General features: G+C 38.8%; 1 protein-coding gene across 5 annotated transcripts in view; it reads right to left on the bottom strand.

Moving 5' to 3' along the window:
* Nucleotides 1-26,934, bottom strand: part of trak1a (trafficking protein, kinesin binding 1a) — a 41,838-nt gene that overhangs the window by 5,931 nt on the left and 8,973 nt on the right. For 3 of the 5 annotated variants that reach the window (XM_066682456.1, XM_066682452.1, XM_066682455.1), the window contains exons 2-14: nucleotides 22,755-22,949; nucleotides 9,928-10,004; nucleotides 9,162-9,278; nucleotides 8,854-8,954; nucleotides 7,947-8,055; nucleotides 7,158-7,236; nucleotides 6,155-6,285; nucleotides 5,980-6,054; nucleotides 5,556-5,693; nucleotides 5,052-5,128; nucleotides 4,617-4,850; nucleotides 4,016-4,347; nucleotides 1,822-2,139 (exon numbers count right to left, since the gene is read on the bottom strand). In XM_066682456.1, the coding sequence (XP_066538553.1) occupies nucleotides 1,822-2,139; nucleotides 4,016-4,347; nucleotides 4,617-4,850; nucleotides 5,052-5,128; nucleotides 5,556-5,693; nucleotides 5,980-6,054; nucleotides 6,155-6,285; nucleotides 7,158-7,236; nucleotides 7,947-8,055; nucleotides 8,854-8,954; nucleotides 9,162-9,278; nucleotides 9,928-9,978 (1,762 nt within the window). In that variant the 5' untranslated portion in view covers nucleotides 9,979-10,004; nucleotides 22,755-22,949. Of the gene's footprint in view, nucleotides 1-1,821; nucleotides 2,140-4,015; nucleotides 4,348-4,616; nucleotides 4,851-5,051; nucleotides 5,129-5,555; nucleotides 5,694-5,979; nucleotides 6,055-6,154; nucleotides 6,286-7,157; nucleotides 7,237-7,946; nucleotides 8,056-8,853; nucleotides 8,955-9,161; nucleotides 9,279-9,927; nucleotides 10,005-14,004; nucleotides 14,283-22,754; nucleotides 22,950-26,934 lie in introns of those variants that run through there. The other 2 variants (XM_066682453.1, XM_066682454.1) reach the window with 2 other exon arrangements.

The raw sequence follows: 26,934 nt of genomic DNA, 5'->3' as shown, positions 1-26,934 counted from the left end.
TGTCTCAAAGCCTAGTGAGCTGATTACAGTCATGTGTCAGCGTCAAATCGAATTTCAAATTTTATTTTTTTATATATTTTTTGTTGTTTGGTATATAGTTTTTATTTGCTACATTGTTATTGTTGTAATTGTTAGATAAGCGTCCTAATGCACATTATTCCTATGTCACTATTGCAAAAAATAAACAGTGTTTTTAAGGTTTACATTTGGTTAAACGCCTTCCCATACAGCTATAGGCCAAAGGGAGCCTTGTGCGAGTTTGTTTCTGATGAACTGCAATGCAGTGCATGGCTCCAGTCTGTGAGAGCCGAGTGTCAGTGTTAGTGGAGAGGGAGTGTGAATGTGACCTGCACGTCAGTTCTGGAGTTGCCCTCTCAGTCATGTGAGTTAACACACTCAGATTTTAATAGAACTCTCGAAACCTGAGCCTGCAACACACACGTTTCACTCTATGACCTCTTTGCCGGGTGCTGAGGCTCAGTCAGGGGCATGCATATGTATACTTGTCCTGTGACACACAGACATGCTGTAGCTCATCACTATAATAAGTCTAATTCAAGTATGAGGGTCTGAATTATTGCTGTCCAAACAAAATATCTATTTTTCTCCATTTTTATGTTTTGAAGAAAATTCTTGTAGGAAATATTAAATGGACCGAGATGTTGATCAAAATCCTGTTCAATATGTTTCCATTCAAAATACGTATTGTTTAGATTTGCTCCTTAAAAAGTTACTTGTTTTTTAGTCACAAGGTTTTGTTTTAACAGCAACAATACACTGATTTCACGAACACCAACTTTGGAATCTCTAAGTAAACATTATGACTGGACAGATGATAAATATAAAGCTATTTCAAGACTGGCAGAGACTTGTAAGATAATTGGCCCCAGATCGTTGAACTGAATGCGGATTTAAAGACGGAAACTGCAAGAGGAATGAATCTGGTAGGTACCTGTAATGAAAATATAGTCTATGGTAGCAGGGTTCAATCTCAAAAGAGCATTATTATATTTCTCATAAAACCTAATGAAATAAATCAGTGTGAGGTTTAGACCAACACGTGTCAATTAAGACCACATCATAAGTTCATTAAGTTCTAAACCAAGCAGCTTAGAATTAAAAAGTGCTCACAATGCAGATTAAACCAATGCTACTTTCAGACTATATTCTCATTTCACGGCACAAAGAAAGGTTCCCTTCGTAGAAAATCGGCCTATCCACTCTCCACCTATAAATCCATTCCTTCATCTTTAACTCTTTAAAAAAAAAATAAAGCCAAAAAACAAAGCTCTCAACAGAGATGGCTACATAAATATATGCAGTATGTAGTCTACAGTTAAATGGCACAAAATACAAAATCCTGAACAAAAGAATCTTGCTACTTCTAGCTATGTTTCAACATTTAATGCTACAATTTGTAGTTGTTACTTTCAAAATCTTTTTAATTCTGTTATTTTTTCCGGATTTTTAGAAACATACTGCAGATCTAACCAACACTTATTGTAAAAGACTGTATTTGTAGGTGGAGCGCGAACAGGTCAACTGAATGAAGATGAGCCCAAAAGAGGACAGAGTTTAAATATATATATAAAAAAAAGTTCACTGTACTCAAAGCTACCACAGCAGCACACACAGGGCAGGGTGAGGTAGTGGTGTGTGTGCTGTGGGCGTGTGTGTCTGTCCCAGGGCCAGGTGTTGTATGTAACATGCAGGGATGACATGTGACACAGGCAAATGTCCCTAGCACGCTGAGCTCCTCAGGGCAGTGGCGATGGGGTAGTTAATGACGGCCCTCGAGCCGGCGTTAGGACGCTCCCTCACCGGATGACTGCTCCTCGTCCTCTGCAGACTTCTGCAGCTCCAGTTCTGTCCCACTGACCCCCAGCTCTCTGGGCTCCTCCTGTCGGAGGAAGCTGGTGTTGGGCGAGCAGGGCAGAGAGCCCAAGCCTGAGGTAGAGAGTGTGGGGTGAGAGCGGAGCTCGGCCGGCTCGTCTTCCTCCAGATCCGTGAACTGGTAAACCTCCTCAAGGTCCAGCTGCAGCGGCCGGAAGCCCTTGGTCACTACGCCTGGTCGAGCATCCAGAATTCCACCTAGGTTGGGCTGAGCTAACTGCTGCCATGCGTGCAGAGTGGCTGAGCCTGTGAGAGCAGAGAGAAACAGAAAAACTAGACATAAACACACATTCCACACACTTTTAACAAGATCTTTTTAAACTTTAGAACTGCTTTGATATGGTTGTGAGATGTCAGATGGAATGAGCATAGATGACTTCATCATATGAAACGAATGTCTACAAAGTGTTCAATAAAAATAAATAAATAAATGTTCTTGTGTTCCCAGAATGTGGACAGTCGCCTGCACACACTCAGTACCAGACATTAAAGAATTCTTTCAGCAGACTGGGGAAACTCTACTGTCAACACTATCTTTACAGAAAGCATATGGTGAGCAAGATATCTGCAAACGTCCAATCAATGTAAATGCAGTTCCAATGAATCTGTGCAGTGTACATTAATATGTACCAATGAGCGATAGCAACTTATAAAAGTTTTACAATTTTTTTTTTGCTTGGTCTGCAAGCCAGAACAAATACTAATTTGAGAGATTAAACCCAGGTGGAAATTGCCCTTCATAAAAATCCTATAGCACTTCATAAAACAGCAGAATATTGCCCTTGTTCTGGAAACAATGAGCTTCACTGTTAAAGAGTTTTCTGCTTTAAAAAAAAAAAACCTTTTCCTTTAGGGACAAACTCTGCTGCAAATTTAATGGGAGGCCAAGTCAGACTGGCTTTGCTGGAACAGGGTGAAGGACTGAAATAACTAAAGTATGAAGCCCAGAAAAAATGTACTTCATGTTGGCATACTTTGAAAACAAGCAGCAAAAATATGTCAGATTTAATGAGCTGTGGCTTACTTTAGGTGACACTATTTTCTGGCTGGGAGTTACCAAACAGGGTACAGAACATATATAAATAAATACACTATATTATTAGTTTCATTACTGCATATTTAGTTTTACAAAAATGTTTTGAAAAGGATTAATTTAACCAATGCTTAATCCCAGGTTTGATTGTGCATGTATTGCTCTAAGGGTTAGGACCAGACAGAGGGCAGAAAGAAAGAGAAAATGAAGGATATGAGAACAACAATGCAGAATTTATTTGAGAATTTAAAAACAGTCTGAAAAACAAGTTTTAAAAAAAAAAACCTCAAGGTGGTTCAAATGTAAAGTGGGAAGTGGAAGGAAAGACTGCAGGAATAAATAAACACAGAAGAAAACAGGGAAGAAATGCTCAAAGAATCTAACCAAACCAGAGAGCAAGCTCATGCTGACAACCAAACAACAAAAACATTACTACTATATATAATACAATTTATCTATTCTTATATATCTGAACCAAATCAAAATTAGCTTCCTCCATCATTAGCACTTTGAATGAGTTAATATTGATAAATGTTAAATATACAGTGCTGAGAAACACTAAGATAAATTTCAGTGGGTGGCAGTATAGAGCAGAACTAGATCAGTGCCATTCATCCTAATGTTAATGTGACAACAATATTCTATTCATTGCTAGCATTTATTATGCTATTATGCTACATTAAAAAGCCTAGAGAGGGAATATAAAGTGCATTTATGCAGACCCCTGCCAGGATTTCACACAGTCAAATATATTAAATCTCTTGGGATTAAGGCTAAAAATAATTCATAAAGTGCTTAATCTATTAGCTATATGTTTGTAACCAGAAAAGTTATAATTTTTTTTAATAATGTTTGCTTGAGCTTTTATGAATATATTTGTAATCACCTGTTTTATATAATATATATATTCATTTTCTTAAATATCTGCCATTCTGGGGATATAACATTAAATTTCAAACCAGCAGCGTGGGTGTGTGTGTCTGAAGTAGAAGGAGTGCTGTGTGGAGAGGTCATCGTTATGGTGGTGAATGAGAGCCCACAATGAGTCTAAAAGTAGCAGGGCCTTTGGCCTGTCTTTGGCTCGGTCACCTTCCAGAGGCTTGACAATCTGCAGCTTCTCGGGCAGATAGGAGCGGCTGCTGTAGATGGAGTAGACAGAGTGCAGCGTGCCCAGAGACATGATGCTGTCGGCTGGGGTCAGAGAGCCTCCCCCTTCACTGCCACTGCCCTGATCCCTGTCCTCGTACGGCTCCCTCTTCTCCTCTGCCAGAGCGTTCAGCTTGCGTTCTCTTTCCTCCTCGAAGAAACGTCGCTCGCTCAGGTAGTTATCCCTGCGGAGAGAGAGCCGTCGCAGAGCCGCCTCCAGGTCCTGAGAGCCAGGAGTGCCCGGAGTGCCAGGCTTCTTGTTTGAGTCTTCCGAGCTGAAAGAACACATGGAGTGGGGAAAAAAAAAAAAAACTGTCATGGTTTCATATTTCATACACTTCTATAACACCAACAATTAAGCTAAAATGATAAAAAAGTCATCAAAATTCTTTTAAATTGAGGAATTAAATAAATAATAAAAAAATTTCATTAATAAATAATATTACAAATTGCACTTGAATGGTAGTGTATATCACCATGTGAAAGACTTGATATACAGTCAACGTAAAATAATTGTATCCGAGAGGCTGAAGGTGACACTCACCCGTCTTGTGGAGACTGGCTCTCAAAGATCATGCTGTTGGTGCGGTTGTCCAGGATGGGTCCCTCTCCTCCATACACACTGGACCTGGGTGTGCTCAGACAGCTGGAACGTCTGGAGTTGATACAGGACGTCTGATTAGAGCCTGGGATGTTTAGAGGGGACGGTCCCAAGGAGCGCTGACGAACCGTCTGATTTATGTTCCGCACGGTCTGGAACACCCGCTTTGGATGTAATCTGCAGACAGACATTTATATAAAAACAAACAAGGGCTTTAAGGTCAGAAAAGAAGAAGAAAAAGCGTCTGTAGCAGTCACTTTTTCAGGACAAAAATAAAACCTAACTATGGATAATAGACTTCTAGGGTTTTTCAAATGAGCACAGCAACAAAAGGCTACATGCAGCACATGGACAAACAACAGCATATGACAGGGGTACCTTTGCTCTTCCACTTCAGGGTCAGCCATCTGAATCTCTTTCCGCATGGTCCCTTCAATTTCAGCAGCTAATGAGTCCTGATCATTATTTTTTACACACACACAAAGACATTAATGTCAGATAGACGTCTGTGCACATATTAAACACAATGAGATGTCTTTCTTATAGTGCCACTCTGACTAATTTTGCATAATTCAAACAGGTATGTAAATTCTTGTGAAAGGAAATAAGCTTCCTGAAACACAAATCACAGTGTAAGCGAAAGGAATAAGCACAAATATAAGGCAGCCACAATAGAAGAAATAAATATCACCAAGTGAGCTTTTGAATTTACTTCTCAACTCAACCCTTCTTAAATAAAGCAATAAATACACTTTACCACTAAACATGGAAGCAAATATGGGTGGGAGATATGGCCCTAAATAATATAACAATATTTTGGCAATAACGATATTCTCTACAATTTATTTTCATTTGTTAATATTCATTTTAATGAACTCTCACCATGGGGAAGAGGCCCAGCGAGTGAAAGCGGCGTGGTGTGCTCAGAGGCACTGTCTTATTCCTGAAATTCTTCAGCTCTTCCTGAGCCTCATGCAACATCTCCATACACTCTGCATATTTATCCTCCAACTCACGCAACTACAACCAGAAAGAGAAAGAGAGAGGGTGTTAAACTAATAATAAGCAACATTACATCTCAAATCACTTTCTGCTGCTAGAATTGTGTAATACACCATTTGAAAATAATACAAATCTTAATCTCCTATTTTCGTCACTATACATGGCAGTGAAACCCCTCAGACACGCACTGCAAATCTATTCTTTCAGTTACAGTGGTCAGAAAACCCCTTGTGCTCTGGCTAAGCAGGCTGCTATATGTACATCTATATAGCTAGAACTGCTGTGCACGTGGGAATACTGTTACCTCTGCAGTGAGTTGTCTCTGGGCATCTTTAGCAGCTCCCAGGTGCTGGCTGAGCTCTTCATTTTCCACTGCATACTGCAAAACAACACAATCCTCAACTACTGCCTTCACACAATACAGACTGCACAAGTCAAACTATGGGGAAGAACCAAAGCAATAAAAGGGAATTACTCACAGATTTGGCTTTTTTCTGCAGGTCCACGATCTGAGAGAGCAGGTGTGTGATTTCCTCCTGCTGCCTCGAGGCATCCTCCGTCTTCTTTGCCAGCTCATCGGCAAGGGACGATATCTGCAGGTTAGCATCTCCTACAAGAGAGTGAAAATCCCACAGATCAAGAGAGTGCTATACAGAACACACTTTCTTATTAGTGAATTCTGGATAAGCGATTACAGACAATAAATGAATGAAATATTAAAGGCACACACTGCTGATTGTGGTCAATTGGCAAGAAGTTTGTAAAATCTCTAATAGAAATTAAAACAGGATGCTCTGGAGAATGCAGAGTACCAAATATCAGCTAGAAAGGTATAAAGCCTCCTAGTGCTGTGCTTTCGACAAGTAGAACTGGGTTCTCTGGGGAGATTAATCACTCTTTAATACATCTGGGATGTGTTGAACTGGCATGTATGAGCTAAAATTAATCTCACTAATGATCTTGTGTCTAAATCCAGTCAAATCCAACATCTAGTGTACAGCTGTCCCAAGAATTGAGATGGTTACTGCAGACTCAGAAGAAACTTTGGGTAATCACAAACCTTTAAATCTATATTGCATCTAATAAAAATCCAAATGATCAGTAGCATTTAAGAAGAATGCCCCTTATAAAATTGATATCGATAAATTATATATTTATTTAGATTATAGACTGAGTCAACAAAATGAGCTCAAAATCTAAATAATTTTACTGCAAACAGTCTGTTTACTGACTGAACAGGTAGTGATGCTATCAAACAGCTCCAAGGTCCCAGGGTTGTGGGTTTGAACCTGCCTGTCTGGTGGCTGTCTGGGAAGAGTTTAAAGTGTTCTCCCATTGTCTGTGTGGGTTTCCTTTGGGAGCTCTCGTTTCCTCCCATAGTCCAGAGAAGAAGAGGGGAAAAATAAAAAAATTAAAAATAAAAAAAGAAGCCTTGTGTTGGCAGATTTTAACACTGATTACACAGTAGACACATGTACGTACTGAGCTCCTTTACACAGTCATTAACCAGCTGCTGCTCCTTCTCCTCATAAGAGATGGTCTCTGTCTCCAAGTGACAGGCCTAAAAAAAAACACACATAAACACATTAAAAGCTGAACTATGTTTTACTAACAATACAGGTATTCTGTTAATGGAAATAGAGCGCTGTATACTTTGCTATTTCTTTCTTTTTAACTACTGTGTAATCTTTCAGTTCCTGGTTCTCTGGAAACCATTAGAGTGTCATCTGTACTCTATGCATCGGTACACACTACCTGTGTACACCATAATAGAGAGCGTCAGGGGTTGTGTGACCTTCAAAACAACACAAATATTAATTGCTGATTCTGGTAATATGTCACATTCAATTTTAATATGAAACTATGACCAATGTGAGCCAAGTATTATATTTTTTTCCCCAATGAATCCAGGACAAATGGTTCTGTTTGGGTGTTCAGGAGTATTCAGCAAGTAAAAGAACGTAACTCTACCCTGACTGAGGTCAGATAAGTGGGACATCATCTGTGGTGTTATATTACACTATGAGGACTCCATGCTGAGTGAGAGAGAACTGTTCCCATATGTACCACACATTACATAAGTGATGCTCGAAGATACAGCCAGGCAAATCCCTGGAGAGTTATTTCACTTCATTTGCATACCGTACAACAAATATCTGCTTCTATTTCTGTCCTTTAGTACATAAGATACGTTAGCTATGTGATCCTTCCTGCCTTTTCCTGCAGAATACTGATTACGTGTGTAAAGGCTGAAATGAATGTGTGAGAGACCTCTGAGCGCAGTACGATGTTCTCCTCCTCCAGGTCCTTCAGCTTCTTCTGAAGTGAGTCCAGAGGGAAGTAATTTGGAACTGACACAGAGGACTCATTCCGCCTGATGCTACAATAACACACACACACACACACACACACACACACACAAAATACTCCTCAGTCCATTGCTTAATCAGCCTATTTGAGGGCAACTTAAATTACTTGCTAACTCAATATTGCAGTGGGATAATGGTAAAATTATACTGTTAAACGAATGTAGCTATCCATAAGTACTGTTTAAACAGGGGGTCCAATGAACATTACAAGGCCAGTCACTATCATCAATTGGCCTAAAAGCAACCAACTTCTATGATACAATTTTAGAGGCAGGTAAACATTCCCCTGCATATTTCTTTTTGAAAAACAAGAAACTCACAGCCAGTCAGGTGTGTGTGTGTGTGTGAAAGAGAGAGAGAGAGAGAGAGAGAGAGAGAGAGAGAGAGAGGTGAAAAGCAATAAGTGGAACAGCAATTAAAAGTGGGAAATTTGACAGTTCTATAATAGGGCTCTAAAAGCCATAGAGATAAGTCCATAGAGACTTATCCTTAAAACATATTAGATAAATATGCAAATTTTAAACTAAACCTATTTTAAACATAGCTGTCATCACACAGGGGACCTGCTCTAAGGGCCATGAACTTGTTCGTTCGGGGGAAAACAAAGCTATTTGATTTTTTTTATCCTAAGTAAGCTGCATTTTATAGAGTTGCATTTTCTTTTATTGAATAAAAACAGATTTTCTAAAACTCTTTTAGATTTTAGTGGTAAATTGATCAATTGTTCATTTAATGTTCACAATGTTGGAAGAGTCAGGGGGACAGACAGAATACAGAAAAAAGAGAGAAATGTAGTGATGGATACTGACGGAGTAGAAGTTGCAGACTCTCCTTCACTCTCCTCAGCAGCACTGGTGTAGAACTGGAGCAGCTCATCTTTCATAGAGAGTTCATGACGTAGCTGAGAAACCTGTAACATATAGAAATGGGGCACTCAGGGGTTACTTTAGGACACCAAATACTGACCAGGTTCTGAACTGCAATCAGCAGCATAATTTATCAAATGTATATAAAAAAATGCATTCTAAAATGCTCATTGTTACCAAACGTGAGGCAGAAACACTGTTAAAATCTGTTCAGTTAAAGTGCAGTCTATTATAATATCAGTGTTTCTCACCTCCTCTCGTATGTGCTCCACTTGCTCCTCCAGAAGTTCATTTCTTTCAGTCAGGGTTTTGTTTTTCTTCAGCAGGGACTGACCTATACGTGCTGCCAACTCCAAGTCCCGTTCCTTCTGCAGAAACAGAGAGAGAAAAATGGAGAAAAGATACAAAAGCAAAGAAGATTGAAAGGGAAATTAAAAGAGAAAGTGAAACAGAGAGAAAAATGAAAAATGCATAAAACAAACCTCTCTTGAGAAGTTAAATATTTGGGCCTCACTGGCCACAGCAAAGTTCATATTTAAAAAGGAGAAAAAGGGCAGGGAAGAAGAAAATATGAGCTCATTTTACTAAGTAACCAAGAAGATTATATGCAAATACTTTGTGCTCCCAAGGAAAAGAACCACTCTGCACTTCCTTATTCTGAAGCTCTATTTACCAGAGCTGTGAAATGTGTTTCACAGTTTCACGTCAACACTGCAGATCAGTTCACTGCTGAGTGTATGTTTCTGTCACAAAAGTAACACACACTTAAAGTAACACACACTTAAAACATTATTTTATTTGTACAAAAAAGGGGGTTTACATACAACACACTTTAAATCAATCAATAAGTTTGGAAATATATAGTGTGCATCAATAAACACATTGCAGTGTTTAGGGCAGTAGCACACAACGTATGATGGATCATGCTGCTGTTCTATTTATACTCATCAGATCTCTGAATAACCCATACAGCCTCTTCCACCCACCTCAAACCAACCAGATCAGTCACGGACTTACCTCTTCAAGCAACCGTGTAACAGCATCTATGTCATTGTATGTCTTCGTCATCTGGCCCACTCTTTCAGCACACAGAACTGCAGAAGATAGAAAAAAAAAACCTTTATGTAAGAAGGACACAGTGATGGGAGGCACAACACAGCTCCTCTTGTGGAGCACTGTGGTAAATGTGAGTGAGCGTGTTAAGTGAATTTCCATGAAGATTTGACTTTGCGGCAAATATTATGATGATGATGATAACAGCAAAGGCTACAGAGATAAGGGAATGTAAGGCTCAGAAATATGACAAAAAATATTTGCAGACTACAACACAGTATATACCATAAACTTTTTTTTAATGTATAGTTGGAGCACAACTAGGCAGCAGCAAAAATAAAAAAATATCCATAACAAAGTATGACTACACTTATTTTAACTGAAATAGGAAAATAAAAATAAGACCATTGATACAATAAAAACTGTATCAAAAATAAATAAAATAATAAAAAAATAATTAAATTACTGTGCAATTTATTACAATACATAAGTGTAGGGTGCTACAGAAGAGCACTCTATAGTCTTCACATATGCGGCAAATAATATCAATACATGAAAAAGAAATAATTTAATCAAGATATCAGTGTTCTGAGTAACAACCGTGATCATAAAGGCACATTCAAAGCTGTCAACAGGAGCCACTGTATTTAATACACATATAGAGCAGTGCAGTAGAGTTAGAGAGCACCCACACACTGCAGTCCTGATCAGGTAAAACACTAGCTGTAGGCTGATATCTTGGCATTTAACAAAACAAAGGACAAAAGAAACGTGTGGGGCACCCTGGGGTTTAAATTTCCCAGCAGAGCTACAGCTGTATTACTGTCATTACACTGATTCCCAAAATTTCAAACAGTCATATATGGGAAGCTAAAAATAGCCCCAGTGGGTCTAATAATGGCTTACTGAAAGATTCTCAATGCTGCTGAAACCTTTTCATGCCTTCATTATTAAACAGGCAATAAGTGACTAACAAAAGCGGCGGATTAAAATTGACCAATTATCATTGTTACATTGTTTTTCTCATCATTTCTCTATAAAGAGTTTTGATCCATGAATGGGGGCATTGAATATCACATCATTAGCAACTTTTTGCAAACAGACTGGTTCAACTACAGTAACTAAATACATTATTTTGTATTGTTTCATTGTCTAGAGAAAGGAGCCACCCTTTGTCTATTTCCATCTTGACAATAAAAGTACAATCAGTGAGCTCTCACGCAATCCTGCATAGCACAGCCCCCATCTCACTCCCTGGAGATCTTAAAAACCCATAAGTAAAACATTAATGACACGCATGGTACAATCATACTTGAACGATAGTTTCTTTGCCATAGGTCACAGGTTCAAACCCCAAGGGATGCAATGGTCAAAACCCAAACTCCCAATTTCAAAATCTCAGACCACAAAAAACTGTCCAAGTCGGCTATAAGTCATTCAAGAGGCAGCAGAAATTTGTTTCATATGCTGGATCACAGAAAGCCTTTTATTCAGATGTTGGCAACAATACTTTCTATACATGAACTTTCTATATTAAGATCAGCTGTCACTGGGAACATAAGAGCAATTAGTTTTATACAGGATTGCACTTCTGTAAAAGGCAGGGAGCACATTTGTGTAATTTATAGTCGGAAAGCCCATCAAACACTTCCTAACAAATAAGGGACTTATTTTCAGCATTAGGGTTTAAAAAAATCCTTTTATTTATTCTCCTATGATTTTGCTCTTACCTCCGATATTTCTTATTAACAGAAACATCTCCTGAAAATGAACAACAACAACTTCTCTTTTGATTATAAAATTATATAGATAAAGGTTGGTTGTTCAGTTGTGTGTTAGTATGAAAAACAAATAATGGGATTTGTAGCTTCTAGGGAGGAAAATAATTCATGGTAATCCATGTCTGTTGGGAGTCATGGTGTGTGTGTGTATTCAGCTGCAGTGAGGTAAAGACCTGATCAAAACTGAACCTAAAATAACTGTTGGTTGCAATGGAATATAGAATGCAGGTACATGACTACAGTATTTTGACTAATGGTCATAAGCCCTAGTTTTATTAGACAGGTATGTGCTACAGCTCTGCTGAGGTGCAGTAAATGCAAAGCAGACATTTCAGTTTGCGTCACATTCTGATGGGACAACAGAAGGCTTGTCAAATAGCTGTCGTCCTGTGACTAACCCAGCCCCAGTCATCAACACACATTGCTTACACTGATTATCATTTGAGACTGAGTTTAGAAAAAACAAAACCCTGTTTTTCTTACCGTTACAATACAGTATTTAAAAAAAAAACAGCAGGTCAGCATTAGTATTTCTCAGGAATTACATTAAGATAAGAAGCATATTATAAAAGAGTTCCCCGGAATCAATAAAACTATTAAGGAGCTAAAAATCCAAAGCTGTGCCAAACCTGATACTGATTATGAAACACTGGCTGATAAGCACAGGACAGGAATGATAACTTTACTGAGTAAATCTCAGTCTCCCACCCAGAACACAGGTGACCTCATTGTGAATCGACTGGGAGCTCCATTTATCTTTTGGGAGTGGTGAAGGAAGGATGGTCAGTTCAGTGGCCCGTGAAACTGATATCAAAATCATCAATAGATAAGAGTCATAACAAAACATTCCACAAGCTAACACAACAGAAACTGCTGCAACTGTTACAGTATCAAAAAACCAAACAAACAGATAAACTACATTTTCTGACGTTTGTATACTGCACCATCAAAGACAACATTAAACTGATACTGAAGGAGAACTCCACCTTTATTTTTCCCCTCCCAGAAATTCAGCATAAAATCGACAACACACAAATGTGAAAGGCTTTCTGATTCATCTGCCTTACCACCACCACCACTTCTAATTCATTAACTTTCTTTAGATTGGAACATTTCACACAACAAATAAATCAGAACCTAATTATACATTATATCTCTTTACAGGCAGAATATTGAATACTGAATTGTAGTTATTATTATTTTTTTAATACCTTAGACTAGTATTCCACTGCTTTAACATCTCTACACAAGAAACTATTAAGAAAATAGTGCACTGCATACAATAACAATGTCAACCCAAAAAACATAAATAAATACCCCCCCCCCCAAAAAAAAAAAAAAAAAAAAAAAAAAACGCCCAAGCATATATAAGCAAAACTTGCACTTTGTGCAAAAACTTTTTGATTGATTTGATTGTGCAGTTCAAAAGACAAACCCCACATATCCATCCCAACCAGACCAGAGCAGAGACTGCATATCCCACAGTACACATCAGTTTACATTGAGGAATTTAAGTGCTTAATATTGTATGTAACCATAAATACCCAAAAAACAAATTCCTACCAACAAACAGCAGGTAATATGTTGTGACTATGCAGTATGTAATTACAATCAGGAGGATTTATAAATAAAACAGCAAATAGGTCTGTAAAATCATTCAGAACAACAATGACACATATTACACATTTTACTACAGTCAAGTAGCTTGCATGATTTAATGAAATGACACTAGAAGCAGCATAAGAACATGTCTACCGATTTTATTGATGCTATCACGGCTATTTGTCCTCTATTCATTTGTTTAGCCAGCATACAGCCAGCACACACTGTCCCCAAACACACTTAACTAAACATGAAGGAAACATAATCCTTCATATGACACCAGATCCTACAAACACTTTTATTTACTCTGCTGATTATAACCTAAGCTGTACCACAGATATGAACAGATAACTTCATAATAGTTGTAGGAACTGGTAGGTTTTATGTGGATTAAAAATCAACACTTCATGACAAGTTATTTATAGCTCACCTAACCGCACCAATGCAATCCTCCAGTATGATATATATATTTTTTTACATCAGCACTACAATGGAGGTCAAACCTGTTTCAGTGTGACTGTCTTGCATACCAAAATGATAACCATCAAAATCAATGCAAGTTCAACTGGGGCATTACGACATACTGTCTGACAGAGTAAAAAAAACTAAACAAAGAAAAAAAAATAGACATTACATAGAGTTAACGCAAAACAGATACCTTCTTCAAACGTATAAGTCTCCACATCATCAGGTTCATCATCAACACAGTTAGAACAGGTGAAGCTACATGGTACTGAGGAATCCAACAGTTCTGAAGAAGAGTCATACTCAAAGTTTTCCTCAGTTGAACTCAACTCCATGGCACTTCCTGAACTAGTGACACCAAGGCAGGAAACTTTGCCTCAAGTTCCATGCCATTTTCAAAGTGGTCACCCTCGTCCATAAGTGTTTCTTAAACTAACAAACCACATCCAAGGCGATATCCTCAGATACAAACAACACTGCCCAGTGCCCACACCTGCTAACTGTCGCTGACTCAAAGCCCTGCTGCTACTATTTACCTAACTTTTTATGGAAGGGGATGCGGTAAGACATTCACATTATATAACAATTTTAATTCAATATCAATTAAGTAACTGAGAACAAATAATAGCTGAAATCTGAATATTCATCTCAACAAATTAATTGTAATTTCGTAGTTTTGGGAAAGTATGAATGTTTTAAGCAAACAGAAAAGTGCACACCCCTCCATTCAGAAAGCAGAATGGTTTCTTCCATTACAGCACCATAGCAACCTCTCTGGGCGTAACAGAATGGTGTCTGGCTACACCTGTTGAGTAGGTGTGGCCTCAGCCTGGGTCCCTATGGCTATGCGAAATGCAAACACCACAGGATTTCTTGGTGGTGCACACAGACGCACTTGCAATTACTTCAAACAGATAAACAGGCTTAATACTGGAAAATAATGAACTTGAGTACAGGTCAAAATTAATGTACCGTTATCAATTGTACATAAAATAATCTTAAATAAATTAATATCTAGCATCTTAACATCTTAAAACATCTAGCAAATAGAATAAAGAACAACAAATAGTAGATGTAAATATCCATCATTGGAAATACAACACACTTCATTGGTTTAATGATTATTAAATTATTTTCATGGGGAGTCTTCACAGATTTTGCCTGTGGAGGATTTGGACAATTCTGATCCATTTCAGATTCATCACCCTGAACAAAAGTTTGGAAATATGTGTATAATCTGCGCAAGACATCTGAAATATGCTCATATACCAAATTCATCTTCACTCTGGGTGGTCCACAAGTACAGTGGTAAATGTAGTCTTAAAGACAATGGTAATATAGAACATTACCTTCACTGTCCCTTTCATAAACCTTTTAAAGGAAGTTAAGCTCTTGGATCAAGAGGGTCTGGAATCAATAAAAATCCTCTCTTTGTAACTGTACGTCCCTGTTGTCCTTTAAATCTTTGGTTAAAACTTTCCTCTTCTTTGAATTCACTGTTTTTATAATATTTTTGGCTATTGGTTATTATTATTATTATTATAATTGAAAGCACTGTATAATAATTGAGTGTAATACCCCAGAGAATGTTCTACATTTGAGAGGTTTTTAAAATAGAATCAAGGAGATGTATACAAAATACAAAAAAATGGATGGATAACAAACAAAAATAGATTTCTGACCAAGATAGATTCACGTCCCTCAGCTCTTTTCATTATGAACAATTTTGTCCTTAAGTCGGGCTAAGATATCCCTTAATGGGCATTGAGTCATTCATTCTCAAATGTTTTTCTTTTATACACACACACACACACACACACACACACACACATTTCCTTCAAATTATAAATAAAAGTAGGGGAAACAAATTACGCAAGGGTCAGACTAAAGTAGAATCAAAGGATTCTGAAAATGGTGACACACAAACAGCAGTAATTATGTAACTTATCACAGGACTTTCATATATGGCTTGTGCCATTTTTCACTAGTTATCCTATAAATATCCAAACAACTAAACATACTAAGCATGCTGCAGTAAGCTTGTGATTTGAATGCGGTCTGCACTGTTCTGCAGGAGTTGGCCTATTGGTAAGCTGTGGCCTCACATTCCAAAGAAGACATAATGGGGGCTGTGCATTCTCACACCAAAAAGCCGTAGCAGTGAATAAGTGATTTGTGTGTGAAAAAAGAAAAAAGGGGGTGGACCAAACCAAACCAAAAAAAAAAAAAAAAAAAAAAAAAAAAACCTCCCACACCCCTCCACCCCACCATCTTTTGCCAGGAAAAAAACAACAACAACAAAGCAAGGAGAGTAGTGGGAGAGTGGGACTTTAGCAGGAAAGGGAGACAATGCCAGTCAGAACGGGTGGGTGGGAGAGTGAGTGTGTATAGAAATGTGAAAGAATCAGCGTGTGTTGCTCTTTGAGGTGATCAATATGCTGAGCAGCGCTCTGTAGCACAGCAAGGGCAGAGAGAGCCCCCAGCGCATACAGATCAAAACCAGCTCCAAAATGTGGGTCAGCATCCTCATACAGAAGCTCACTGATGAATGAACCAGCCACTTCCACACTACAGGCACATGTGGACACACTCATACAACAGTCAGGTGGACAAAGAGCCACGTGGAAAACTGAGAGTGCAATAAAACCTGGAGCACGTGCTGTAGCATGTTTCAACTGATTTAAAGTGAACTTAAAATCAATGTTTTATGATGATGATGATAAATTTCATTAATCGGTCATAAAAACCCCACCCAAAATTTAACTACTAGGAGCCTTAAGCCCAATTGTCCTTTTCTTAGATGTGTATTTCATCTTTATTGGGACACTTGCTCACATGGCATTTATTCATTTTGAACCCAATTTCAAAACTCCATTTGCACTGAACATTGTGTGAACATTTCTTGAAGAATGGACCAACAGATATGATCCATTCATTGAAGAGGCAGTTTTCTGTAAAGATACCATAATGGACATACAAGGATTTGTCAGTTTACTGTCCATTTTGATTGTTTAGAATGACATTTATTAAAATCATTACATTAATTAATTCAACCATTCATGCTGAAGATAAAGCTAGCACATTTTAGATCCAATTAGATCACTTTGGATTCACTTTAATTTAAGCTATAGTTTCTTCACTTTCACCCTTGGTTTTGAGGAGGCAGTGCTGCATGAAGTCAATGCTTCATCAAAACTTACATCAGCCATCCCTTTTAGAGCAAAAGAAGAGTGGCTTCTGATACAGGTCTCTTAGTTATTTTGCGTTTAAATACTTTACATAATAATCAAAAACATCAATGCTCTCAGTTTCTTCTCTTTACCAAGCAAATCCTAGCTTGGTTTATGAGTTTAAGTATCAGTGAGGTGCACAAAAAATATAATATACTTATTTTAATTAAGAGGAAAAATTTATTAAAATAAGCTACATTTTTCCATTTGTATCTAAAACTAAATTATGCCTTTAAACATTCAGCTGTGAAGGTAGAAGAGCTGGATTTAGCAAATATCTGAAGAGCAGAATCAAGAACATATTCCTAATTTCACTCAGAGATAAGATACATAGCTTAAGATGCATACAGTCCACTCACCTTTACACCTGCTTTGGAGTATCAACACTCTTATAAGAGGCTTTATGTGGAGTGTTGCATAAGAATGCATTCAAAGTTCAGCCATCTACTGAAGAGAGTCATGATGTCACAGATTTATCAGTGAATAACTGCCATAATCATAAATCAGACAGCAGTACTAATTATGAATTGTGCTGCTATTAAACCTGCACAAGCTTGACAACACTATTTATAATAATCAAGAACTAATTTTAGAGTCAGACAAAGTCAGTCACCTGTATCCCCAAATAGTAGCAAGCAATGTTTATGACATTAATGAATGAAGAAATTAATGAGCTTATGCTCCAAAGAGCATGTTTCCACAGGGGGGCCAGCCATGTTTAAAATGGCTTTAGTGTAGAATTGACCACCAGATGTCAGTACAATGGCTATAACATGAAGTGTATACGAGGTACAATGACTGGATCAATCAGTAACGGCTGACTGCTCCTTTAACTGTGGGTTAAACCATAACTATAGGATGTCAAATGACCTTCACTGTCACACATGAGCACTGGATTTAACATTAAAATCAATTTAGTTTTCTATTGTTTACCCTGTACTTTTTATTAAAGCTTCTACAGCTTTAACTAAAACCCAAGTCATATTGTGTGAGCTGCTTATTTGCATTGCTGCTCTACTCTTCTGCAGGCAACAGTTTATCTCTGCCAGGATTTCTCCTAGTTACAGTCAACATTACAAGATCAGGGCTATGAGGACATTTACTTTGGTTAAAATAGCACAGCAAACTTGCAAAAGAATGCTGTATGAGCTTTGCGACAACTGGGCCCTGAAGAGGCTGCACTGTCTGATGCAACACAAGGCTATGAGGAAAGTAAATTTATTACCTACTGTGATAATGATGATTATGATGATTTGCCCTGCTTCTTTTCTAGTACATTTTTCTCAATAATTTAATTTAAATATTTTACTAGATTCAGTTTTCCCTTGCTCTGCACTTCATTCTGAATCATTTTCAACTTCACACCTACGTATCTTCATATCACATTAAAGAATTCACAGCTCTCTCACTTTCTTTGCCACTCCATTGAACAATTTATCATCTTTGCCCTCTAGATTCCAGCACTCCTCCATCCTCTTTAAAAAAAATATGCATCACTTAATTGTTCTCAAGACATATGCGTAACTCAGTATGCAAACAATATGCAAATATCTTGCTAGTTACCTTAATTAGATTTTAAACTAATAACATATCAACGAGTATACAAATTGCAAGCTACAGATCTAGCAGGTTAGTGGCCTCCAAAATTGTACTGTGAGGTAAAAGGTGGCAAAATTAAAAGAAATGTGACAAAATAGAATTTGCAAAATAGCCAAAAGCAAATATGATGACCCATCCTGTCTTACCATCAGCACATTCCTCATAATACCAATCCAACTCATAGTAGTCAGCCTCCACAAATCTCTGCATGCTCAGTCTCCTTCAGCTGTGAGCTGCAGCTTCTGCTCTCCACTTCCCGAGGTCACAAACACACACACACTCTCAAACACACTCTCCCAGCAGTCCATTCTCTCTGCCGCCTGTCAGCCAAGTCCCAGCTAACAACTTGAAGCTAAGCAGAACATCCCATTCTCAGTGGGATGCAGAGACACTGGGAGATGACATCTGAGGGAGCAGTAGGTAATCAGCCGCACTACGCAGGAAGGCTTCTAACAGTGTACTGCTGTAGTCAAGGTTGTATCAGACACGCAGGGGGTGGAGACTTCCTACATGGTTGACCAATCAAGTGGCAGTACATCAGGAGGGAGCTACTCCTCTCAACACTCGTTGCCTCAACGAACTCTCCACCTCCTCCTCTGTCCCTCTCCCTCTTCCCAGCTATCACTATTGCTCAGTACCTCCCTCTACAGGGGTTGCCATAGCAACTGGCTCTGACTCCAGCTTGGGGTGGTGTCAGTGTGTCTGTGTGTGTGTGCTGCCTAACTTCTGTCTGTTCTGCACCCCTCCTTCTCTCACTCACTCAATCTCAGTCTCTTTTTTCCTTTAAGCCCCCATCCCATTCCTGATCAGTTCAGCTTGTATGGTGAAGAATGATGGAATGACGCTGTCTGAATGGAATCTATGGAGCTGCTCTGTGTGTGAACAATGGCAGTGATAGCTAGTGCTCCGGAGCTGTCTTGTTGCCAAAAGAAGCAGCTGACTATTTCTATCCTCGCTGCCAAATGGGGCTGGAAGTAGGACACAAGGAGAGCAGAATAGCTTCACTTCCAGCACAGAGATCAGTGTCCTGCATTGTGTGCAGCATCTTAACCAGACATAGAGCGGAAAAGAAAGCCCTATTAAAGCTACAGTCTGAATAATGTCCAAAATTAAAATACCACAGTGCAATTCAAAGTCCAAGCCATTTAATCCAGCAATCTAATGAATTCTAGTCTGCTACACAGTCCTCATAAATCCCCAGTTCAGAATGAATCACCTAATCACGAGCCGCCTGCCACTGAGATCAGATGTGATGCGATTTTCCTGAGACAGGAGAGGCTGAGATGACTTGCCTCCTGCCACCTCACCAGCTGACCAGCTTTCGGCTTTGGCTGATGACATCATGAAGGCTGGGATTTTAAAACATGGAGAAGATGCTCTGTGTAATAGTTTTGTCTGCATCCCTGTTCAAAAGCGAGAAAACACCCCTGCATGTATTTTATTTCCAGTCAAAACACCAGTGAGAAACAAACAAACAAAAAATGTAATATCATTAAACATAAATACATTTTTTTTCCAGTGTTTAGTGAAACTACCCTACAACTGGGATATAGTATATAATCACAGTTTAAATGTGTTTTTAATAAAAACATTTTTAAGCTAATTTTAAGTATGTCGATATACATATGTACTGCATCTGACACTGACTAATGTTCATTACAGGGCACTGCCATCACTTCATGGCACTCAATTTTATACTAAGTTTCAAACTTTAAAAGATGTATATAGTGATAGTGATAGTGAAAGATAGTGATGTCACGTTTCTAGTTTGATATCAGAGTCACACTGATAAGAAAAATATTGTGATGTCAAATTTGGCCATATCATCCAGTGTTGATCTACCCTTTGCCATATTTTAATAGCTTCTATTCCTTTTGTATACACTGCTTCTATATACATTCATCTATCCACCCATCTGTTCATTCATTCATTCACTCATTTTCTGTATACAGTTCATCCTGTCCATGGCTGTGGCGGGTCCGGAGCCTACCCGAGAACATTGGGAAACAAGGGCGGGATTCACCCTGAACTAGGTGTCAGTCCATGACTGGGTATAAATCACTCACAGCTATAGACATTTTTGCACAACCAAAACCACCTAACAACACGTACTTCTGGATATATCATTGATCCTTCCTTTGTTTCTCTCCACGGCAATGAATGACCACTGTATGTGTATCAGTTATGCACTACAACACCTCATTAATGCTCTTAATGACCAGTAACAAGGTGCAGGTTTGTTCTGGACCAAGTCAGATTTTTTTTACTCATTTACAGACACTGGGGTTCGTAAGCATTCTGAATTTTTCTGATCATCTTTCTGGATAATGGGAGTAAACTGGAGCACCCAGAGGAAACCCACACATGGGACAGTGACCCGAGGCAAGGATTGAACTCAGAGACCCTGGAGCTGTGTTTCATTATACTCCCTGTAGTGCCACCATACCATTATCATTTATTTATCTTATTTTTCCACATCCTAAGCTTGGTCTTAGAAGTTGGATGCATTTTCTGCTTCCAACAAACCCAGGTTTCAAATATAGACTCAGTCTAGCCTTTAGATCATTTCTGACGTTCCAGGGTAAATTCTTGTTTGTCAGTCAGTTTCTCAGTAATGATGTCTAATTCTCTTCAAATCTTTATCCCTTTGACATTTTAGATGAAGATAAAAATGGGTGCACAGTACTGTATATATAAACAAACACATGACAAACCTTCACCAATCATGCATGCTCAAATTCTGAGAGGTCTGGCTCAGTTTTGCACAACAGAAATCAATAAATAGTTCACTCAATCCCCCTCTGCTACAGAGGCCTGTCTCAGTGTGGACTATTTTAAGCTGTGATGTGAAATGAAATCAGTGCAGCTTGAAAATGAAAGGTGGGAGACAGAGAGAGGGAAAGTAAAATATGCATTCACTATGAAGCTATTTTTCTTGCTTAAAGAGAGATCACTATTTTAATAGAATTAAGCAAAGGAAACAAAAACTCTGCTGACACCAATTTTATTAATGATTGGAGTGCTAAGTAATAGCAGTCCTAAAATTAATATAATATAAAAATAATTTCTGATGAACTAACAATGGTTAGGGTAACAAAATAATCCATCCATCCAAGTTATCAGAATCCAAGCTGCAGAACGGGCAGGCTAACATGATCACAGCATTGATCATCTGAGTGAGAAGGATATAAACTGAATAAAAAGACTGTGATACAAAGCAGAGGGACATTTTTCAAAGCTGTGTCTTATGGCCTTGTAAAAATATACGCATAATCACTGAGAGCAGATTTTAAATTGGCACATTCAGACTGATTTAAAAGAGTGGACTGACCACATGATTGAAAGTGATCCAAGTTAGGAATTATTAATAATGAAGTTAATTTCCAGCATCAAATACAATTAAACAGAATTCAGAAACTGCACAGCAACAATGTATTCTGATACATCTTCACATCAGTGGTACTTCCTTTGTTTCTCACCACTGCAATGAATGACCACTGGATGTGTATCTGTTATGCACTACAACACCTCATTAATGCTCTTAATGACCATTCTCAATGGGAGTGTTTACTGTGGAAACTGATCTCAGCTGTCAGTACAAACATACTGAGCCATTTGACCTAATAAAATCACAGCCAAGACAGAGCAACTCTGGCTCAAAATATAATAAAATGCAGGAGTGCATGAAAGTAACTGGCCATGACTGAAATGGGGTAAGATGTATTTGCTCTGAAGATGTGATTTCCAGTTGGCCACTGAGTTATTTTGGTCAATCTGTGTTGTAGGTTCATTCTGTAAATAATGTGAATCAGGAAGACGCACTTGAACTGCATTTAAATGCATTCTTTATATATAAAGAGAGTGAGAGATTGTGAGGGTGTGAGATGGGGGAGGGAGTTGGGATAGGAAAACAGACGAGAGTTAAAGGGGATTAAGGGGGTGTGACGGAAGATGAGAGAGTGAGAAATGCAAAGAGGAAGAAGGTGAGAGCGAGCGAGACGATGGAGAAAGAGATGAGAAAGAGACAGAGGGGAATAAAAAGAGGAGTGATGTAGATATAGAAGGAGTTAAGAAATATATTGAGAAAGTAGGAGAATGTGATTAACGCACTTACGGAAATATTTGAGGGTCTCCTCGATCTGCACGGTGGTCAGGTCGAGGTTAGTGTCGGGGGAGATGAGGGGTGTGTGCAGCCAGTCGTCGTGGTCATAGCCATAAATGGTGTCCGCTCTCAGCTGATAGTGTGGGAGCTGCTCCTCCAACAAACTGATGATTTCCACCTCTGGAAGATCAGTGCTGTTACACACATCTGACACAGAAAAGACAGAGGGAAGCGTTACAATCTTACAGCAGAAACAGGAGAAGTGTTCATTAAACATAATTACACTCACTGCAGAACCTAGATTCAAGGTAAGGGTGGGTGACATGACTATATTTTATTATCATAATACCTTATGATATACGTATATTTATATTTATTTGGTAGATTAAGTAACAATTGTTATCATATCAGGTGTAGGTGAATGTAATACAAGGGGCCTTGCTGACTCTTACTGGTGTAAAGCGATGTGCTTAACCGAGCAGAGAATTGACCTCTAGCCTTTTGCGTAGAAAGGCAGTAGCATCAGTAGTTACCCAGTAACCACACACTAGCTTCAAAACAAAAACTTTTCTAATAGCTTTTTCTATTGGTTTTGGTGCAGTGAGACATTCATCTTGCTTGTAATTAGTGACAGTGCTTTCCAAAACTTTGCAATCCATTGTGGTCAGTAACTACAATCATGCCCCTCATTTCACACTCATTAAATGTTCGCGGTCACACAGCTCCAGGGACCTGGAGGTGGTGGGTTCGATTCCCGCTCCGGGTGACTGTCTGTGAGGAGTTGGTGTGTGCTCCCCGTGTCTGTGTGGGTTTCCTCCGGGTGCTCAGGTTTCCTCCCACAGTCCAAAAACACACGTTGATAGGTGGATTGGCGACTCAAAAGTATCTGTAGGTGTGACTGTGTGTTGCCCTGTGAAGGACTGGCGCCCCCTCCAGGCTGTATTCCTGCCTTGCACCCAATTTGAGAATTTAACACAAGAAATTAGCAGGAATATAAAAGTACAATATACATGAATCCAACAAGTGAAAGTGTAGCAATCTTCTATAAGAACTTCATCATGATCAATGTCGTGGTACGTTCGGAGCCTACTCGACAACACTGGGTGCACAATAGGAACACAAACTGTACAGGTTTTTGAACGGTGGGAGGTAAACAAGGCACCCGGAGAAAACCCACACAACAAATTCCTTACAGACAGTCACCTGAGCCCAGGATTGAACCCAGGACCCCAGGAGCTGTGTTGCAGTGACACAACCTATAGCAACTCTGTTGCCCTCTTGGAAAAATATAAAAGACAGAAGTATAAAATAATTACAGCAGAAGTTCAAGCAGAAAGCAACACCAAGTTCACTACAAAGAAAATAAAACTTAACATAATCACTTAAACAAATATCGAGGTATCTCTGTGTACCGTGTTCTAAATAACTGAACACAAATGATTGTGCATGAGTAATCGTTACTATATTCTATGGTTTTAGTGTAACTGACACTCGAGTTCTTCTCTCCAGGCTCATTATTCAGTTATTAATCTTAAGGTGAATGATACAGTAATTAACACATATCACATTGTAAATACTGCAAAAGTAATTTAAACGTAGATATGATAGCAAGGAATTTAAGACACATACAGGGTCAACTGTAAAGGACATACACGTTATCACAGGAGACTGCTGACCTCTAGTGGACTGAAAACATAAATAATTATTATACTAGAAAGGTTTCTACACAGTCTACATGAACAAAAGTTAAAGAGGTCTTTTAAAAATATAGCTTTAATTAAGTGGTTACAAGCCTTAGGCAACGAGATAAACAAGTGTAAATAATGGTTACCATATTGCTGTCTTTTTCAGCTATGACTAATGCTCCACATTTAACAGCAAACATTACATCACATAACCACACTGAAAAACCCTCCAAATACACACAAGGCTTATACAGAACATTTTTATCATTACTCAGTCCTCCTTTAGGCAGCCCGGTCCTTCTCCACTCGACAAACTCTCTTAGCCGTATTCAACAACCATCCATTGTTCTTAATGACAAACAGCATTTTAGCTGTGGTGTTCCAGCAGAACTCTTCTTTACACAAAAACATGTACAAGAATGCTGCTCAGTTTCAGTCTCTCTCTCAAATGCGTGTGTGTCTGTGTGTGCACAAGACCATACAGGAAAACTCTGTAGTTCTACAATTACAGACTGTAGTCTCCCTCTGCATAGTTTGTTTGCCCCCTTTCACCTTGTTCTGTAAATAGTCAGGACCACCATGGAGCAGGTATGATTTGGGTGGTCGAACATTCTCATTGCAACAGTGACACAGACTTAGTGGTGGTGTATCAGTGCACGTTGCATTAGTGTTAGTTAAGTTTTAAATTCCTAAGTGTTACAGTCCACCAAACAAATATATCTCAAGGGCTGGTACAGGCTTCATAATAAAAGGGATCAGCATCTACTCAAACAGTCCAGAATATATAAAAAAAATCAATTTTTGTTTTTTATCGTATAATAATAGCAGAGGTCATAATCAGTCAACGCCAAAGCTGAGCATTTGTCTCAGATGGACAAGTTCAGACAGCCAGGGTTCCTTAAACCAGGGTGACCAGACGTCCTCTTTTACCTGGACCTGTACTGTTTTTTTAGACTTAAAAAAAAAAGTCCAGGCGGAATTTCACAAACGTCTGGGATTTTGTTTTTCTAGAGCTTACATAGAATTTTGAGAAGCGTTTCGTTCACAAACTAGTCCCGCCCTCCCCTACTCTGGTTCGCTTGAGTGAGAAGGGAGCGTGGTTAATTAGCCTAAAATGTTCTGATTGGACGGTCTGACTGTAGAGCTACCGTTATTGGTCGATAACCTTCTCTGTAAACATTTAATGTAATCAGTCTGCACGTCAGTAGTCCTTGTTTACGTCAGGCAAAGCTCATGTACCCACCCTCAGCTCGAGCAGCTATGCTGAAACGTAAATGTAAGTTCTCAGATTAATTAAAAAAGAAATTCCCATGTTTTGTGTAGCAAATAAAGGTGTAAAGGATCTAAAAGCACACCTAGATTCAGCTAAGCATACAATGACAGCGAGGGGCTTGACTTCATCACCCCCCCCCCCCCCCCGCCCTTCTTTTTTACCATCTCAGATCTGGTCGCCCTACTTAAACCATAAGGAACCAAACCCATCAGTTTTATTTGGGATGCAGGTGATTGGCAGTGGGGTAAGCTGAGGTAGGTATAGGACAAACCTGGGCATTGTACGGCCCCCGGGCCGCATACGGCCCTTTGATTGACTCTGACCGGCCCGTGTAACGTTAATTGGAAATGACAAAATAAACATATTTTCTTATTTTACCTGATGCATGGACTGAAGCTGCATTGCTTTTATTTTGAAGTTGTTTTTTATTTACGTACATGATGACGCAAAACGTATATTGAGGCATGAGCGTGTCACTAGCAAGTCACAAGACGACTTTAGCCCTCAGAAATGTCTGCTCATGCTAAAAAAAGAAAGGTAGATGCCGAATGCAGGGTTTTCAACAAAAATTGGACTGCTAAGTATTTATTTACTGAAGTGAGAGGTAAAGCCGTGTGTTTAGTTTGCGGGGAGCAGATCGCCGTGTTTAAGGACTACAATTTGAGTCGGCATTACGAGACGAAACACGGGGAGAAATACAAGAACGTGACTGATGCTGAAAGGGCGCGGACATCGGAAGCTTTGCCAGCTAAACTGCAAAAGCAGCAAGGCTTTTTTACCAAGCTTCTTTTTTTATTTTTATTTGCATGTTTAGCGTGTTTTTATGATGCCGTTTTAGTGATTAATTGCCTTTCCCATTGTTTTGTGAAATTCGCTTGAATAAATTAAATTTTTTGGAAGGCAACCTCATGTTTTCATTGCTTAATTATAACATATACTCTTACCAGCTTGTCAAAACAATGCTATTTACTGCTTTTTACAACGAAGTACAGTTAATATTATGCAGAATTGAGATCAGCCTTTTGGCCGGCCCTCCACAATATTTTCTGTTTCTCATGTGGCCCCATGGAAAAAATAATTGCCCACCCCTGGTATAGGATAATTGTATTTGGTCACTCTCCAAAGAAAAACATGCATCTCCATTTTTGTTGATTTTTACTTTACTACATAAATTGAACACATGAGCTGTCCTCATGATGAATGGACCAATAGAAATGCTCCAAAATTAAATCTT

The sequence above is a fragment of the Hoplias malabaricus genome, chromosome 10 (genome assembly GCF_029633855.1).
Source record: "Hoplias malabaricus isolate fHopMal1 chromosome 10, fHopMal1.hap1, whole genome shotgun sequence".
NCBI classification, from domain to species: domain Eukaryota; kingdom Metazoa; phylum Chordata; class Actinopteri; order Characiformes; family Erythrinidae; genus Hoplias; species Hoplias malabaricus.
This window is presented reverse-complemented; position numbering and strand designations above follow the sequence as displayed.